Below are 18,951 nucleotides of genomic sequence, written 5' to 3'. Positions count from 1 at the left end.
AGTCTGTACGCCAGACCCCACTAAAACATTGCGGGCAGCTTTTTTCAAGATGAACCGCGAGCACTGTTCCTTTGCCACTGACTGCAAACTCTGGGCCAAAGAAACAAATAGTGGGAGTTAAACTGGATAGTTCCTGAAAATGGGTGTAGCAATCACAAAACATGATTAATCCATGAGCATTGATTGCAATTCAGGTAGCACGCTGACTTTCTGCTCCCACTTATGTGAATGATCTCTGCATCCAGTCAGCAATAATTGTGATTTTCAATTACTGTACGCATTAGCAGGTGGTCAACATAGTAAATGGCTAACACCCCTTAAACCTAGCCTGCATTACTTAAAGCTAGTCTGCACCTCCTAAAGGGGTTCGTGATTGAAGAGAATATGACTTGGAAAACAATTTTTAAAAATGACACAATGGGAGAGAGCAGGCCACAAGGTTTTCAGGGACTGCATTGGAGATCATGACGAAGGAGGTGAAAAAGAAGTACCGCAGGGGGAAGGAGGTACTCTAGACACACAGCCAAAAGGCAGTGGCAGCAGGTAGCCATGGAGGTCAAGGATCTGGATGCAGTATCACAAGAAGTTCAATGACCTCATGTAAGTGATCAAGGTCAGTGACTTCAGCTTCAAATGCCATGTTCTACCAACTGCACCTGTAGCCTCAGCCACTGTTCAAAACACCACATCCCAATCACTCACCTACTAACAATCTCTGTCAATCAGGCCTCATTCATTAAATTCATGTGTTTCACCCCACACATTTGGCATTGCTGTAAGACCCACACCCACATCCCAGAGTTTCAACCATGGTAACCACATCAGCTAAACAGATTGCACAACATTCACTGACACACTTTCCTCACTTACAGGACAAAGTGGCACAGAACCAGTGGCAGCAGAAGCTAACTGGAGGGTGACAGGCTCGATTACCTGTCCTAATCCCCATGGAGAAGATGGTGCTGGTCATCAATGGGGTGCCATTGCTGAGAATAGTGGGGCCGTTTAAGACCTCAGGGGTTGGTCGTCCCTGCCCTCTGCCAGTCATCCCCAGCCCAGTGAGGGTCCCGTGCTCAGGGTTACAAGCTATGGTCAATGGTGGAATCAATGAATTTTCGGTAGTGATGGTGGAAGAATTAGAACGGCGAGGGACAATGGCTGCTTACAGGTGGAGGAACCGTCAGGAAGAGGACTTGTGTTTCCTTTAAGCACGCATGAGGAAGGCAATGAGGAACCATCTCATGTATTCTTTTCCCTAGTCATATGCTCATTGAAATTGAAAATGGGAGGCTTCTGTGAGCAACTGAAGAGGAAAGTGCACAGAGAAGTGAGCAGAGAACTATTGGGCAGATCACTCCTACACATTGCTGAGGTCTTGGCAAGATGATGGTATCTTCATATTTATTCCTTCTTCTCACATCCCACACTTGCTTCTGATTTACAAACTGTAGATGATGTAAACATATATCTCTTACTTCCCCCAACCTCCAACCTTCCACAACGCAACCTTACGCTTGTGCCTTTTTCCTTTCAGATACCCAAGGGGTGCACCCTTGCCACGTAATGGAGAAACACCATTAAGAGAGCAATGATTAAGAGACAGCACCATCACTTGACTTCACACTCCCAGCCATCAGTTCAGATATTGACACTGCACGTATCTTAGAGGATAGATGCAAGGCAAGATTTTCACATGACAAGACACCAGACATGAGTAAGCTGCAGCCTGCGAAGGAGGAAGGATAGCATAGGTGCCAGTTTGCCAGCCAGGTTCTGAATGGGTTTCACTCGAGGACTCGGATGAAGCCTTCAATGGGTAGCCACTGAAAAACGCTGATGGATATGCACAACAAAATACTTTGGTATTTGGAAGCCTATCTAAAAGCCTGCAGTCAGCATTAAGAAGCATGTTGGAGTCTATCACCAACTTGGCACAGGGATTAATGCAGGCCTTGGGAGGCCATTATTTCCAGTATGGAAGTGGTGGCCAACTCCGTTCGCACACTTGTGGGTCGAACCATGCTGTGATGTCTGGTGGTCAATGTTGCAGCTTACATTGCAGTATATACAGCAACCAACTAACATCTGAGTGGTCTATTGGAAGTTCAGACTGCTGTGGATTACAATGTACAACAGTCCAGTAATCTCGCCTCTAACAGATTACTTGTTGAGTAATCTCAATGAAGATTGTTGAGTTGTCACCATAGGGAAGTGGCAGTGGTTCCGTGGGTCATGACCCTGCAGTCCTCTCTCAGGAAGACAGCATTCTTCCTTCCACCCCAACCACCCCACTAATATCTTTGTTACCTGTCTGCAGCAATAAGAATTAAATAAATACATCACTTTTCTTGCAAATTTATAAAAACAAAAATAAACTTCCCATGATACTGAAGTGTCAAAAGCTTTATTTAAGTTTAAAAACAAACACAAAGCAAACTTATGTCAGCAACAAATTATCAGCCAGCCCATTTAAACAAATGGATTTCTATTGGTAGCATCCATGTGAAAGAAGAAGTTTGGTTGATGTGCTCATTTAGAGCTCTGTGCTTACTTATATTAATTAGATAAAATTGCAAAAGTAGTTTGCGCTTGACTTTACATTAACAAAAGGGTCAATACCCGATGCTGTTTTAATGGACTAGAGCCATCCACTTTTAAAACACTTTTAATCAATACTGATTTTCTGGGCATTTCAGCAAATATTAATTAGTAGTCTACTAATTTTAACACTACATTGATATAAACTCAAAGCCCATAAGAGTTTTACAGAAATAATAAATGTAATATTGTCACTCAATTTCTAGAACACAACTCATACTACAAATCACTGCACAAGTCCAATAAATCATATATGGGTTTCCTTTCCACTTCAAATCCCAGAACTGTCTGATGTTTCATCACACTCTCAAACATGGTTACCTCTTTGCATGGAAATTCAAATGTCATTTCTACTATGTCATAAAGTTAAAATCAACTAGAGTGTAAAAATGAGTCCCAAGATGAGACTGCTGCTTTGAATTCACACCTATGTATCTGTTATTTTCAAAGACAAATCAAATCTGAAAAACACTAAAAAGAGCAGGAGATTTGGAGAAGGAACTCAGAAATTACACAATGAGTTGTATAAAATATACAAGTAAGCAGCACAGCATTTGAAATTTAACGTAGACAAAGCTAAACTACATATGATGGACAAACGTACCACACACGTACTTCATTAATGCTGTTGAAATAGCTATGGATAAAGCTAGGAGTTTAGTAGACAACAGGCTCAATACGGTGCTTCCAACAAGGTGAAAAGAAGATTGAACAATTTAAGAAAAGCTAGAATATGGGAGCACTTTTAACCCTCTCTGCCAAACAAAATCTGAGCAGGTGGACTGTTAAATCACTCCTGGCCACTTAGCACTGGAAACCAATCTGGATTCCGCCAACCATAATTTTCTTCCAGATAGGTGGAAATCACACTATTTGTGTTTCTGAGAAGGAAGAGGAACAACAATCAAGGGATCCTAGGAGGGTGAAATTGTACCAAGAGAATTGTGGTACCCACCATGACCCTTCAAACAGTATTTACAGGTACCAGGGCATTTACCTTGATTTGTCCAAGAACTCTTTCTGCATAGGCCAATATTCATCAGGAAAGCTGCAAGGGTTATGTCTAACATACATCCAAAACTCCCAACATAGCACAACATCATATGTAGCTTTACATGATCAATTTGTCTTGGACCTCTATGTCTCATATTCATTCTAGGCTGCTAGTGGGCAATCAATCTTCACTGCACAAACATATCAAACTGGTGAAAGAGGTATTGACAGCTGCTTGAGTCACTATACCACCCTTCCCCTGGACAATTAGCAGCATGAGGATAATGCACTGGGTAATGCACTGTGCCCAAATAGCAAGATTGCAGAACACAAACAGGATGGGCAGATAGTTGCATTTTAGAAGTAACAATAAGGCAAGGAAACACAATAAATGGCAAGATTTCAAATGTCATATGGGAACAATGGGACTTTGGAGTGCAGATATACAATCAGAATGCTTGGTTTTGCAACTAATAATGCAAGGTACAAGAGGAGATAGCGTTGACCTTGTAAAAGACTTTAATTAGGCTGCAGTTGGAAATATTATGTACAGTTTTAGGCACCCCATTAATGCGAAGGATATAACAGCAACAGAAGTGCAACTTCGACTTACTAGTGTATGACCAGGATTATTTTCACTAGGCCTGAAGTTAAGGGGTGAGTCAAGATTATAAAGGGTTAAATAGTTTCCACTGGTCAGCAAAATGGCAACAAGAGGTTGCAAACTGCACAGAATTCATGTGGTTAGGGGAAAAAAACATTTCGTGAAGAATGGTTAAAATATTAAATTATCCTTCACACATTGTTGAAGCAATGTGGAATAATGTGGGAAAATGTGAACTTGTCCACTTTAGCAGGAAGATTAGAAAAGCGTCATACAATTTAAATAGAGAAAGATTATAGAATTCAGGGGTACAGAGGGATCTGTCCTGGTACATGAGTGACTATAAGTTAGTATGCAGGTGCAGCAAGTGATTAGGAAAACAAATGGAATAGTGGCATCTAATGCAAGGGGAATGGAATATAAAAATAGGGAAGTTTTACTGCAGCTGCACAGGGCCTTAGTGAGACCGCATCTGGAATATTGTGTACAGTTTAGTCTCCTTATTTGAAAAAAGATATAATTGCATTAGAAGCAGTTCAAAGAAGGTTCACTCAATTCATTCCTACGATGAGGGGCTTATCTTATGAAGAAAGGATGGACAGGTTGGGCCTGTACCCATTGGAGTTTAGAAGAATGAGAGGTGATCTTAAAAAAACATACACAATCCCGAGGAGATTTGATTGAGTAAATACCGGGAATATGCATCCACTTGTGGAAGAGACTAGAAACGGGGAACACAGTTTAACAATAAGAGGCACACAGTTTAAGACGGAGATGAAGAGAAATTTTTTCTCCCATTTGGTTGCTAGTATGTGGAATTCTCTTCACCAGAAAGCAATGGAGGCTGGGTCATTGAATTTATTCAAGGCAGAGTTAGACATTTTTTGATAGACAAGGAGTCAAGGATTATTGGGGGCAGATGGCAAATTGGAGCTGCAACACAATCAGATCAGCTATGATCTTACTGAATGGCAGAGAAGGCTTGAAGGGCTGAATGGCATGCTCCTGCTCCTAAGTCCTATGTTCCTATAGAGAAATACATCAGCATTGCCATGGGCTGAATGCAGTAATATTGCGATTCTAAGATCCTCATTAATTGAATGATATAACGATTTCAGTGGATACAGTGAGGAGTTCGATCAGTGCCTGGCCAGCATTTCTCCCTCAACCTACATTGCCAAAAGCAATGGTTAACTGATCATTCGTTGCATAATTGCAACGTTGTTGGCTGGCATATTTGCTTCTTTAACAAGGGTTACAACAAAAGTAAACTGCTGTGTGGAGTACTACAATATATTTCAATTTTATAAAGATGTTACATAAATACAAGTAGTTCTAGAAATAATCACATGGCTGAGGAAGCATTAGAGTATCTTTTGTGCAAACAGTAGCATTGGTAAGCATTTTACAGAAGACATGCTTTGGCAAATGTATTAAACATTTTATTTTTAAATGAATTACTTGCTTTAACACAACCTTTAACAAATGATCCCACCTCTATCCACATCAGTTAAAGTAAGTCATAGAACAACATTCGTCACTATTAACATGCTGCTTTAGTAGGATGCATCTTTAAGCTTCCCAAAATGGAATTAAATGTCCAGACGCTATCATTATCCAAAGCCCTCTGACAGACTTGGAAATCTAATTATTTTAAATTGTTTAAATGTTTAATCACCTTTGAAGTGGAAAATAATATGCTGCTGGATTAATGCATACAAGCCAAACTACTTTGTCATATTTATTCACACATGAATTGTGCACAGAACCAAAAAGATATAGCAATATACTAATTTCCTTTGAAAAGGATGCATGTTCTTTTTAATAGTAATCAAAATAGGCTTTTTGTCAGCAAAGTGAAAGCACTCTGAAAGGAGAAATCCTGGGTGTCATTTTTGACACATTACAGCAATTAGCAAAATTAACTTAATCTGCGTTGCTGAAACAAAATTAGTGCAAGAAGGTTCAAATAAAGGAAACATGGGAAGTTTGCTCCCCAGGTATATCATTCTTACCTGCAAGTCCTGCTGTGATCTGAAAAGCTGTAATGGGGTAATCTTTAGGGCTGAAGGGACACACTCTCCAAGCAGGCTTGGATGGAAGTGACTGAAGGAATCAGCAGCAAATGTGTGGTTCCTTCAACCCGGAGACACTGCGCCAAGAGGTGCACCAAGAGATTTCTGAAATCTAGATATTGCAAATGCTGGAAGTCTGAAAATAAAAACAGTAAAAGCGGTAAACACTCAAGAGATCAGGCAGCACTCATAAATACAGCAGTCAATTTTTCAGGACATTGCCAAATGCAGGCAACACTTTAATGGACAATAAATAAAGTTGTTAGATTAATACATTGTATCCATTTTCAAAAATGGAAGATAAAGACAAAATGCAAGTGACACAAGAGAAGTCAAAAATATGTCAAGGGAAATAATTTAGTGAAATTAATATAGTAAAACATGTTAATAGAGAAAATAATGTGTGTTAAAATAAGAAAATAGGTGTGAAAATTGTGTTAGTCATAATTTGCCAAAGCTCTAAAAGTCAGGATAGTATCTTTAGACTGGAAGCTTTCAAAAATTTCTTGGCGCAGTGTATCTGGGTTGAAGGAACCACACATCTGTTGCTGATTTCCTCAGTCACTTCCATCCAAGCCTGATTGGAAAGTGTGTCCCTTCCATCCTAAAGATCACTTCACTACAGTTCCTCAGATCACAGCAGGACCTGCAAGTAAGAATAAAATACCTGGGAAGCAAACATCACATGTTTCCTTTATTTGGATCTTCTTGAACTCATTATACAGGCAGAAAATGGACACAACAGCAGTTTGCATTAACATGGCTTATATTCCCTTTAGTTTGAGGGGTAATTTAATCAAAGGCTTTAAATGGTTAAGGTATTCAAAAAGATAGAGACACTGGGCAAAACTTTCTCAACTTTGTCCCTGGTAAAAACAGTGGGACCACTAGTGGGTTAGAAACCCATTGGAATCTCCAATGATGTTTGTTGTGACTACTTAATTAAACCATGGCATTAGCATCCCACTTCTGGTTTTCCTGACCAATCAGGGAGGGTAGACGGTATGATACACTGGATCTGTCAAAGGGAGAACTTCTAATGAAAGGGACTTTGCATGGCTTACATAGGCTTAACTGGACATAGATTTCTGAGGCTGAAGCAACCACAGAAATTCAAAGGAAACATGGAAAGTTTGGTCCCCAGGTATATCATTCTTACCTGCAGGTCCTGCTGTGACCTGAGGAACTGTGGTGAGGTGATCTTTCCCAAGGATAGAAGGGACAAACTCTCCAACCAAGCCAGCTTGGATGGAAGTCACTGAGGAAATCAGCAGCAGATGTGCAGTTCCTTCAACCCAGAGACGCTGCACCAACAGAATCCGGGACCACAGGACGGCAGGAGATGTGGGTGACATAACCACCTGGCTTATTGGGAAGTACGTCTTGTTTCAGGAGGCTGATGTTGGGCAAAGACCTGCCATGATAACCTAAACCTGAGACATGAACACTCATACATGTCAAGACAGCTGCCTTTAGACCCTGTGTTGGGGGTCTTGTCTCCTTATTTTCCTTCTCGGTGTCCATTCCTTTGACCTATATAGAGCCATGTGGCTGAGGAGAAAGCAAATGCTGTTGCTTATGCAATTGGTATTGGTACTCCTCTTGTTTTTCTTGCATAAGCTGTTCCCTTACAATGCTGAAGGCTGGCAGCAGGTAAGTGCAACTCAAGGTGAGTGAATTGCAGTTCAGGTGAAGTAACTTCTAAGAAGCTGGTAATCACCTGTCAACACTCCCTATGAAGGAGTGCTGGGCATAGCTGCCTCTCTCATGGCTGTGTGTTTTCAGTTTCATTGGTCAAAGGCTTCCTTGTCTATCAGCTTCACTGAAGCACTCCCCACTGTGCACTCACCTAGTTGACCCTGACAAGTTACTAACAACTTAGGGAAATATATCTGCTTGCTGTTAAAACCAGAATCACTGGTCAAAACAGAACTTAATGGCTTATTAAAATATTTAAATGTATTTTCCAAAAGCTCAAGGGGGTTCCTGACTGCCTTCAAACTGCTCAGCTGAAACCCAGAAGGGGGCAGAATGATGTCAAAATCCTGGTCTGATGTCACTTTTAGGGGATTTAACTCCAAACCTGCCTCCACTTGCCTGAGAAAACAACTCCCCGCCCTCTTTATTTCCTCAGGTGGTGGAAATCTAGAACAAGGAGACATAATTTTAAAATTAGAACAAAGCCATTTAAGAGAGAAATCAGGAAGCAATTTCTTTTTTCCAGAAAAAGGGTAATGACAATCTGAAATTTTCTCCCAAAAAGCTGTGGTCAATTGAAAGTTTTAAGTCCAAGATCAATAGGTTTTAATTAGATAGGATAAAGGGATATGAACAAGACTCAAGACTAGTAGAGTGAGCAAATACCTGAAACGCTGACTGCTGTTACGGCATAAATGTTGTCTGGCCTAATGAGTATTTTCAGTTTTTTCTATTATGAACATATAAAAGTACTTCCTGTAGTTTACAAAACCTGTAGTTTGATTAAGTTTGGATCGAAGTTGACTAGAACTTTGAATCAGATACAAGATGACTTTCCACCCAGTCTTAAAGTAACCATCGTGAATCAGCCACCAGTTATAGAAGTACCTGATTTTCATTCCAATTGATTTGAGAAAGCCTTTGACAAGTACCACATAGGAAGCTATTGGAGAAGATAAATGGGCATAGAATAAGGGGATAGATAGTAAATTTGATTTAAAATTGGTTCAAAGGAAGGAAAAAGAATAGGTATTGAGACAGATTCAGCAACTGAGAAAGTATCCTACCCTACTTGGCCCCACAGGTTTCTGTTCTGGGACCATCTCTGTTCACTGTGTACATCAGTGATTTGAACATATGACTGCAGAAAATTTGCATATGATACCAAGAGTGGTAGTAAATGATACTTGGAAGAAAGCAGACAACATAATGGTAAGCTAATGGAATGGATAACAAAACGGTAGGTGAAATTTAATGTCAATCAATATGGGGAGATATTTTGATATATAAAAATATATATATTTAAAAATGTAAAACTTGGATGATATGGAAGAGCTGACTGATTTCTGAGGTTTCAGGTTCAAAAGATATCAAAAGCAACACCTGAAGCAGAGAAGACTATAAAAAATTGTAATATTGGGTTTTGTGGAAAGCGATATTGATATAAATATTGAAACACAATGGTAAATCTATATAAAACCATAGTAAGATTGCAACAGTCAAGAAGGTACAGAACAATTTATTGGGATGATTCTTGGTACGAAGAAATACAAAGAAATATTTAAAAGCTGAGGAGATTATAGTGTGATTTGATAAAAGTATTTAAATTATGAAAGGATACATAACCATGTAAGAAATAGGAGCAGTTCCCACGATTCAATAAAGTTATGGTCGATCTCATATCCCTCAATTCCCTTAGTATTCAAAAAAATCTATCAATTACTCAACAACTGAGCATCCACAGCCTCTGGGGTAGAGGATTCCAAAAATTCACACTGGTTCAGTGAAGAAATTTCTCATCACAATCCTCACTGTAATGGGACAGAGGAGATAAAAACAGACTTTTTCCAGTGATTCAGGGGATGTAGATACAAGATAAAATGCAAGAAACCTATGTCAGAGAAGAGGACAGGCTTAATTTGCAGCAGAAACAGACAACATATCAGCATTTATGAATAAGCTAAATGTATGGCTGAAGGAAAGAGAGCTAAAGGAACATGGGTAAAGGAGATGCACAACAAATTAGGACTACGGCTCATGTGGAAGGCAAATATCAACACACACTGTTTCTGTTGCAATTTCTACACAATCTGAGGTAGTGAGTAGGTTCAAATTCAACTCTAGATATTTGAGCACAAGATCCACGCTGACAGTTTAGTATTAAGGGAGTACTGTACTGGCAGAGGTGTCGTCTTTTGGTGTCCTGTCTATTCAGGCAAACGTAAAAGATCCTAGCGGTATTTATCCCTCAACCAACACAACCAAAACAAGATTAATTGGTTATTTATCTAATTACTGTTTGTGGAACCGTGTTCCGGTGCAATGGACTACAAAACAAATGACTTGCTTCAAAGTAATTCACGGGCTATGAAACACTTTGGGGCATCTTGCAGGCAAGGTATAATTGTCTCTCGGTTTTTTTCAAAAAAGTTAAAATTACATTATATTGTATTGAACCAAACTGAATCTGATGCATCTACTGCAACCAGTTGCATAGCATGAAGTTGTAAGGCTGAACCCACCCTACAAGAAGTAGTTTTATTATTGAGAGACATTTTACATGGCTCCTTGACTGATAACCATTAAATAAAATGCACAGTATTTATAGAGGTGTTTACATAGACCATGCAACATTACTGAAGGTGCGCTATTTATTACATTTCTGCACGCTGCAAACAAGTTTATTTGTCAGGGTATGTTTTTGCTCTAAGGATTTGTTGATGACTATATTTGTTGCACCGCAGCCTCCTGTTTTGAATTATAAAAACACAAAAGATTCTCAAGTCTAAAATTCAACATTTATGATGTGACTGTGCTAGTCACTGTGCTGACTTTTTAATACACAAAAAATCTTATAAAAAGAGCCAAGTTTTAGACAAATATGTGCTTTTAAGTTGCTGCCACCTCCAAATTAACAATAGAACCCAACAGGAAAAATGCAAGCAAAGTTTTAACGTTAAAAATTAAGAATTGATGATAGGGAATAGGAGAGAAGGGGAAATAGGAAGAAAAGAAACAATAAGGCAATATTGTTTAAAGCTTTTTTCAATCAAACTTTGCATTTTTTGTAGGGCTGATAAAAAGATATACCAAATATTTAAATACCTTTGGTATGGCACAGCAGTTGGTAAATGCTGAGTTGTTCAAATCCCAGAGGGAAACTTGAAACAATTGCCACAACTATTTTACAATTTGTATTTATTTTGAGGTGCGTGCCTTGAATTCAGTAGTCATAAGACCACCACTTATAAAACTAAATTAAACTTTAAATTAAATTTTATTAATTAAAAAAATATTTTAAGCACATACTTTGGTTTACAAATTACTTCTATGATAATTCTTAGCTCCCTAATTAATCGAACTCCCAGTTACATCTCCATTAAGGCAACAGTAAAACACAGATTTTAAAAGACCCAGGCAAAGTAACACGATGCCCTGAACAGTCGAATTCAAAGTGAGTTTTCTTCACTTCAGTTCTTGTAGACAGCAACTTCAGGCTTAGAGGTTGGAGGGTTTTCACACTTGTTAGATCTTAGAATTCCTTCTTTCCTTACATACAACCTCATTTCCTTTAAACAGGTTTTTCCCTTTTTAAAGTAAATCCCATTGTCTCAAAATGTCTTTTCAATTCTACTTTTCTAATAATAAAAATCCTTCACAGTACCAATTTTATCAGTAAGCTTTGGGAAAAATAAACACACTGTTTGACTTCTTCTGGTTAAGAAAATTTCATCCTCTCTTTTGAAATTCATGAGTACTCTGGTTTACCTCAAAATGCAAATTTTCCTTTTACACCTCATATTCTAAAACTTCATCCATGTTTATCTATTTAACATTTCAAACCTAGCTTCTCTTCTGAAACGTCAAAGCTTTCAGACCAGCTGTCTTTAATTCATTTAAGTCCACCCCCCCACACACTATTCCTACTTCAAAATAAATTCCAATAACATTATGAAAACCATCTTTTCCTGACACCCCCCTCCTTACTACAAATGAACCGTCTTAATGTAAAAAGACGGCTTCATTTTCTTCACCCATCTTACATTACCTCCTATACTTATTACACTATTATATTACCAGATACATGCATTAACATAACAAAATATATAAAAATCCTTGTTATCAACAGAAATCATTCCAGTCCAGCGTCCAAGTTTTAAAATGTTCAATTTTCTCTTTAAGCTTCAAACTCTTGACAATGCATCTGCAATCAGATTTTCTCATCCAGCCACATGTATAATCTGTAGATTAAATGGTTGCAGTAATACAGGCCACCTGAATAGCCTTGCATTTTGGTCTCGAAATTTGTCCAGGAATTATAAAGAATTGTGGTCTGTATAAACAATTGTTTCTGACGAATTTTGCAATGTAAATTTCAAAATGCCACAATGCTAACACCAGACACAAAGTTTCCTTTTTAATCATTGAACATCTTCTCCATTGTACATTCAACTTCCATGAAAAATACTCTCAGTTTTTAAATTCCATTTTCTTCTTCTTGTAACAGTATGGCCCTAATGCCTATGTCACTTGCGTTAAAGGCCAATTTAAATTGCTTGGCATAACTGAGTACTGCCAAAACTGGTGTTGTAGTTAGTCATCAAACTGTCAAATGTCTTCTAGCACTCCTATGTCTTTTAAAGCTTCTTGTTATTTTTTAATAGTTCAGTCAATAGAGCAACCACATGCTTAAATTTGGTACAAATTTCCGGTAAAACCCACTCATGCCCAGAAATCTCAAAAATTGTCATTTTGTTGTAGGCACGGGGAAATCCACAATAGCATTGACTTTCACATCTCTTGGAGCCACCTTACCGTGTCCAATGGTATGGCCTAGATACATAACTTGCGCTTTTGCAAATTCACTTTTATCCAAGTTCATCACCAAATTAGTTTCTTGTAATCGATAAAACAATTCTTCCAGAGGCTGTAAATGCTCCTCTCATGTCTGACTGAAAATTATCGACTTGCCAATATAAACAGCACAATTGCTCAGACCTGCAATTACTTTGTTTGTCAATCTTTGAAAGGTTGCAACTGCATTTTGCATACCAAACGGCATGACTTTAAACTGATATAATCCACCTAGCATCAGAAAAGCCTTTCCTCTCTCCGATAACAGTACATGCTAATATCCTTTTAGCAAGTCAATCTTTGTGATAAATTTTGATTGACCCACGTTCTCAGTGCAATCTTCCAACCGTGCTATAGGATATGAATCTGCTTCTGTCACTGCATTCCCCTTTTGATAATCCACAGACAGTCTGTGTGCTCCATCCGGTTTCAGTACCAGTACAATAGGCGAACTCCAGTTACTGCTACTAGACTCAATGATATAATTTTGAAGCATGAATTTGATTTCTTTCTGTACTTGTGATAACTTTGCTGGATTTAATCTATAAGGATGTTGCCTTAGCGAAGATGAAACTACTACACATACATCATATATAGCTAAATTTGTCCTCCCCAGTTTATTCCCACAAATAGCTTTGTGTGACTACATTAGCTCCTCCAAATCACTTTGACACTTGTTTGGAAGGTAATTCAATATTACATTTAAATTTTCAAGTAGCCCCTCATTATCCAATTTGATTAGAGGAAAATCAATTTCAGAATCCTGCATTTTTACCACTTTCTCATTATCTACCACCTTTTGGTCCTCTTCCCTGTCAAAGTACTTTTTACACATATTTACATGACACATCCTCTGCTTCTTTCTTCTAAATGGAATATTTTACTTCACTCAGTTTCTTTTCAATCTGAAAGACCCACTAAACTTTGCCTTTAACAAGTCAACCAGTGCTGATAATAAAACTAGCACTTTCCCCCCAGCAATAAAACTATGAGCTATAGCTTTCCTGTCTGCCCTTACTTCCATCACTTGCTGTGATATCTTTAAATGTTCCCTAGCCAACTCACATGCTCTGTCCAATCTTTCTCTGAAGTTTGATACAAATGCAGGAGAGTAGCTTCTGAATTTTGACCCACCATTCTCTCATGAATCAATTTCAGTGGTCCCCTTACCTCATGACCATAAACTAGTTCAAAATGACTAAAACCAGGTCAATGCATTTGGAGTGTCCCTAAAAGCAAATAACAAGAACAGAATTCCTCTATCACAAACCCATGGATAGTCCTGACTATACGCCCTCATAATAGTTTTTAGTGTTTGGTGCCATCTTTCAAAAGCCCCTCGTGACTCAGGATGGTAAGCTGTTGACTTAAATTGTTTTATCCCCAAGGGTTCATTACTTCCTTAAACAGCATTTCTTTAGGTAAACCCTATCTTGTAAGAAATGTATTTAACTCTTCCTCAATTTTCTTTGTTGTAATGTTTTTCAAAGGTACTGCATCAGGAAATCTTGTAGACACATCCAGTGTCAGTAAGTACTTATTTCTACTTTTAGTCATAGGTGAGGGGGGTTCTATACAATCAATCATGGCCCTAATAAAAGGTTCTTCAAATGCCGGAATTGGAATTAAAGATGCCAGCTTAATCACTGCTTGTGGTTTCCCTATCACCTGACATGCATGACGTGTTCTACAGAATTTGTCTACATTCCTATGCAATCTAGACTGTTAAAAATGTTTTTGTACTTTCGTCCGTGTCTAATTCCTAAATGTCCCCCTTTTGAAATTTCATGAGCTATCCTCAGAATCTTATTTCTATATCCAAATGGTATTACAATTTCCCTCTAGCTTTTATTTGCTGAAGCATGACAAGGCCGCCATTTTCTCATTAAAACATTGCCCTTAAGGTAATAACATTCTGGAATACATTTTGCCTCTGTTTCTAAGTAAGATGTCTGATATAACAGTTTTATTTGTGAACCCCTTTTCTGTAACTCCACTAAATGCCTTGAGTTAAACACCTCCGCTGCATTGCCCTCTGTTCTTCCTTCCTAAACAATGTTATCAAGAACAGTGTTGGCTAATTGGATTTCCACACTTTCCCCCTGCCTTTTAACTTCCTGTTTCAACCTGTAAGCCTGTGATCTTGTTATCACACAATCTGGAAACAATCCAGGATGTTCTTTCAGCAACACTTCTGTTGAAAACACTTCTACAGACTGCTCAACTACCATAGACATCACCCACATCTATGACCCAGCTATATCATTCCCAGAATAAAATGAACGCCTGCAATGGGCAATTTTTCCACTACTCCAACAATCACTTTGCCTGTTTTCGACTTATTCTTTGAATTTATTTTCCACGGCGGAATAGGTTTAGCATCTCCATGAACTCCAATTATTATCACCAGTGCCTGCAATACTCCCTCTGAACAACAAACATCACTATCACGCAACATCATGGATTGACTAGCCCCTGTGTCTCTTAAAATTTTAACATCTTTACCTACTCCACCCTGTACACATGGAAAAACTTTCCCTTCACATACAAAATCTTTAAACATTTCTGCAGCTTGTTCTTCAGGATTCTGTGTAATTGTGAACATATTCCCAGTTCTTTACCTATCATTGATTCCTTCTATCTTACCTGTACACAAACCACAGATTTTTCCTGTGTCTGAACCTCAGAACGCATAGTACTTTTACTTCCAGAACTTTTCTGCATCCCAATAACCCCAACAGATTTTCTTGCAATTTCCAACACACTGACTTCATGTGTCCAACTTTATTACAATGAAAACACCTCAATTTTCGAATGTTACCTCTACCCTCAGCACCTTCCTTTTTATTCTGAAAAAACCTCCTGTGAATTTCCTCCTACTCCTTCTCTTCCCTGACTACCCATCCTCCTTTCACCTTCCCAGTTTCTAACCTTCTCTGATTTAAAAGGGTGATGAACAAAAGGTTTAGCTCTATGAAGTAACTCATAATCATCAGCTATCTCTGCTGCTTGTCTTACAGTTTCAGACCTCTGTTCCTTCACAAGTTCTCACTACTGAAGGAACTGAATCTTTAAATTCTTCCAAAAGAATTATCTCCCTAAGAGCTGTAAATGTCATCTCTATCTTTACTGCACCAGTTAAAATTACTTTGTTTTACTCTTTCAAACTCAATATAAGTTTGCCCAGGCTGTTTTCGCATATTCCTAAACTTCTGCCTGAATGCCTCAGGAACCAACTCATATGCACTCAAAATAGCATTTTTTACCACACCAGAGTTCATCAACCTTTCTTCTGACAATGAAGTATAAACCTCACGTGCTCTACCCACCAACCTAGATTGTAGCAACAATGTCCAGTTTTCCTGTGGCCATTTCACCTGTTAAGCTATCTTCTCAAATGAAATAAAGAATGCTTCAACATCTCTTTCTTTAAGCTTTGGAAGAGCTTGTACAAACTTAAACATCTCCCCACTGGGTTCTGATCTGGAAATAAGTCCTTCTGGCCCTTTTGGTGTCTCTTTTTTAACTGTCAGCTGTTTAAGCTAGAATTCTCTCTCTCTCTTTTTCTCTTTCCTGCCTTTCTAACCTAGCCATTTCTAACTCCCTTTGAAATGCCCTCTTTCTTTTTTTTCTGCTGCCTCTAGTTCCAACTTTTTTCATTTGCTACTGAATTTGAGCCCATTCCAATGAATGACCCCTTGGAGAACTCAGTCTCTCAGGTATTCCTTCCAATTTTAAATGCTGTGCTATAACTTCGATTATGTCCGATTTCCTTAACCCTGCAGGTAACCCTAATTGTAACTTATCTGCCATTTCCATTAACTTAGCTTTATTTACCTCTGCTAAACCAACCAAAGTTATAACTTCAACTCCCAGACAAGTCTTGACAACTGCCAAAGCCATGCTGCAGTCTCACCACTTAAAAAACCTCACACCAACTCCTGAATTCTCATATTCATAACCTTAAGATTCACTAACTCCAAAGCAGTCCAGGAATTCCAAATATATCCTGCAAAGAGCTCTCAATTTTGTTATGGCACAGCAGTTGGTAAATGTGAGTTGTTCAAATCCCAGAGGGAAACTTGAAACAACTGACACTACTGTTTTACAATTAGTATTTATTTCGAGGTGTGTGCCTTGAATTCAGTAGTCAGAAGACCACCAGGTCTTATAGGTTTCTTACAAAACTAAATTAAACTTTATTAATTAAAAAATGATTTTAAGCACATACATTGGTTTACAAATTACTACTATGATAACTTCTAGCTCCCCTAATTAATCTAACTCCCAGTTACACCTCCATTAAGGCAACAGTAAAACACACAGATTTTAAAAGACCCAGGCAAAGTAGCACGATACCCTGAACAGTCGAATTCAAAGTGAGTTTTCTTCACTTCAATTCTTGTAGACAGCAACCTCAGGCTTAGAGGCTGGAGGGTTTTCACACTTGTTAGATCTTAGAATTCCTTCTTTCCTTACATACAACCTCATCTCCTTTAAACAGGTGTAAACTCCATTGTCCCAATATGTCTTTTCAACTCTACTTTTCTAATAATAAAACTCTTTCATAGTCCCAATTTTATCAGTAAGCTTTGGGAAAAATAAACACACTGTTTGACTTCTTCTGGCTAAGTGTCATATTTCACCCTCTCTTTTGAAATTCACGAGTACTCTGGTTTATCTCAAAATGCAAATTTTCATTTCACACCTCATATTCTAAAACTTCATCCATGTTTACCTATTTAGCATTTCAAACCTAGCTTTACTTCTGACATATCAAAGCCTTCAGACCAGCTGTCTTTAATTTAATTAAGTTCCCCCCGCCCCACACTCACATACACGAGCACAGAAAGACACACACACACGCACACACACAATTCCTACTTTATAATAAATTCCAAGAACATGAAAATTATCTCTTCCTGACAACCTTTGTTATTATTTTATTTCAGTATTGAAGAGACAGTCAGTTTCCTGGTCTTCCTGGCAGTCTAAGTGTTAGCATGACACATGTAGAAAAGAAGAACTAGCAATAATTCAAATCAAATCTCTCTCAAACCAATATAAATCCACTTGTCTCTATTAATTTTAATCCATGTCTAAAGAAGTATAACCGTTTCTGTTATATTAAAAGCACCATGTGGTGTAACATGGAGCCACATGGACTAGAAATAGATCTTGGTCTACACCCAGATAGCAATGCAACTGGCCTCAGTGCTCCCAGGTTAGCTAAGACAGGAGGGAGAAAAATCAGACAGGGTTCTTACTCCTAATCTCTATCCAGTTTATTCTGCTGGAAAGTGTATTTATGGCGGTCAGGATCGTCATATAAAAACAGCTTGCCAAAACCATTCATATCAACTTAACCAATCGGTATTGGATAGAGCACCAGGGAACTGCCAGCCTTGGTGGAACCATACTCCCGCAGAAGAATACTTAAAATTGAGAAGCTGAAAAAACCACAAGGAGTTACTGGCACAAGAGTATGGCAACCTAACTGAATATTTATGAACCAAAATAAAATCTATTACAGCTGTACTGTCAGATTTTTATCATATGGAATTCTAGCTTACAGCAATCAGGTTTTTCAGCATGCAGAGGCAAAACTAGTCAGATTGGGAGGGACCCTTTGGAAATATTTTTTAAATGTTCAAAAACAGAGGACCTATCCTGTCTTGAAAAATATTATGGATACTCGACCAAACTGGAGGTAAAGTGGGAAAGAGACGAATAAAGAATATGCAATCCAAATAAACATTTTCAGCGTTTTTGCAGTATCCCTATACATGGGATTTGACATTCTTTCACCAAGCTTATTGCTGCATTTGGGAAGTGCCTTCATTACATGTTTAAGAAACAATTACTCTATTTGAATCTATTTCCTTATTAAGTAATATTCAAAATGCTTAGCAGCAAGAATTAGATGACCTCAAATAAATGGGTTATGATAAAATGTAGGATGATACATTGAAAAGAATGGATGCTGTCAAAAAAACATCCAAAGGACAGGGAGCTACCAACCTAACAGTTCTGTCCCTCCTTCATACATGCACATATGACATTTTCTTAAGATATCTATTTTTAAAATTAGTCTACTTGTTTTGTTTAGAAACTTATTCTTACCAAGCA

At 38.2% G+C, this 18,951-nt stretch overlaps 2 protein-coding genes across 9 annotated transcripts in view; one reads left to right on the top strand and one right to left on the bottom strand.

The window, feature by feature from the left end:
- Positions 1-18,951, bottom strand: part of cmss1 (cms1 ribosomal small subunit homolog) — a 330,534-nt gene that overhangs the window by 277,741 nt on the left and 33,842 nt on the right. For 2 of the 3 annotated variants that reach the window (XM_041211440.1, XM_041211443.1), the window contains exon 2: positions 6,211-6,406. The exons of the other annotated variant lie outside the window; for it this stretch is intronic. The gene's annotated coding sequence lies outside the window, so the exon portion shown is untranslated. The remainder of the gene's footprint in view (positions 1-6,210; positions 6,407-18,951) is intronic. 3 annotated transcript variants of the gene reach the window in all.
- The window catches only part of filip1l (filamin A interacting protein 1-like), a 254,298-nt gene that overhangs the window by 224,476 nt on the left and 10,871 nt on the right, over positions 1-18,951 (top strand). Inside the window, exons 6-7 of one of the 6 annotated variants that reach the window (XR_005945861.1) lie at positions 873-1,389; positions 1,535-2,385. The exons of 2 other annotated variants lie outside the window; for them this stretch is intronic. Coding sequence is in view for 2 of the 4 variants with exons in the window: in XM_041211436.1 (XP_041067370.1) it covers positions 1,535-1,564 (30 nt within the window). In the remaining 2 variants the exon portion in view is untranslated. Of the gene's footprint in view, positions 1-872; positions 1,390-1,534; positions 2,386-9,052; positions 9,181-14,312; positions 14,352-18,951 lie in introns of those variants that run through there. 3 more of the 6 variants (XR_005945860.1, XM_041211437.1, XM_041211436.1) reach the window with 3 other exon arrangements.

Source organism: Carcharodon carcharias, chromosome 18 (assembly GCF_017639515.1).
Source record: "Carcharodon carcharias isolate sCarCar2 chromosome 18, sCarCar2.pri, whole genome shotgun sequence".
NCBI classification, from domain to species: domain Eukaryota; kingdom Metazoa; phylum Chordata; class Chondrichthyes; order Lamniformes; family Lamnidae; genus Carcharodon; species Carcharodon carcharias.
Note: the sequence above shows the minus strand (reverse complement) of the source record. Positions and strands in the feature narration are given on the sequence as shown.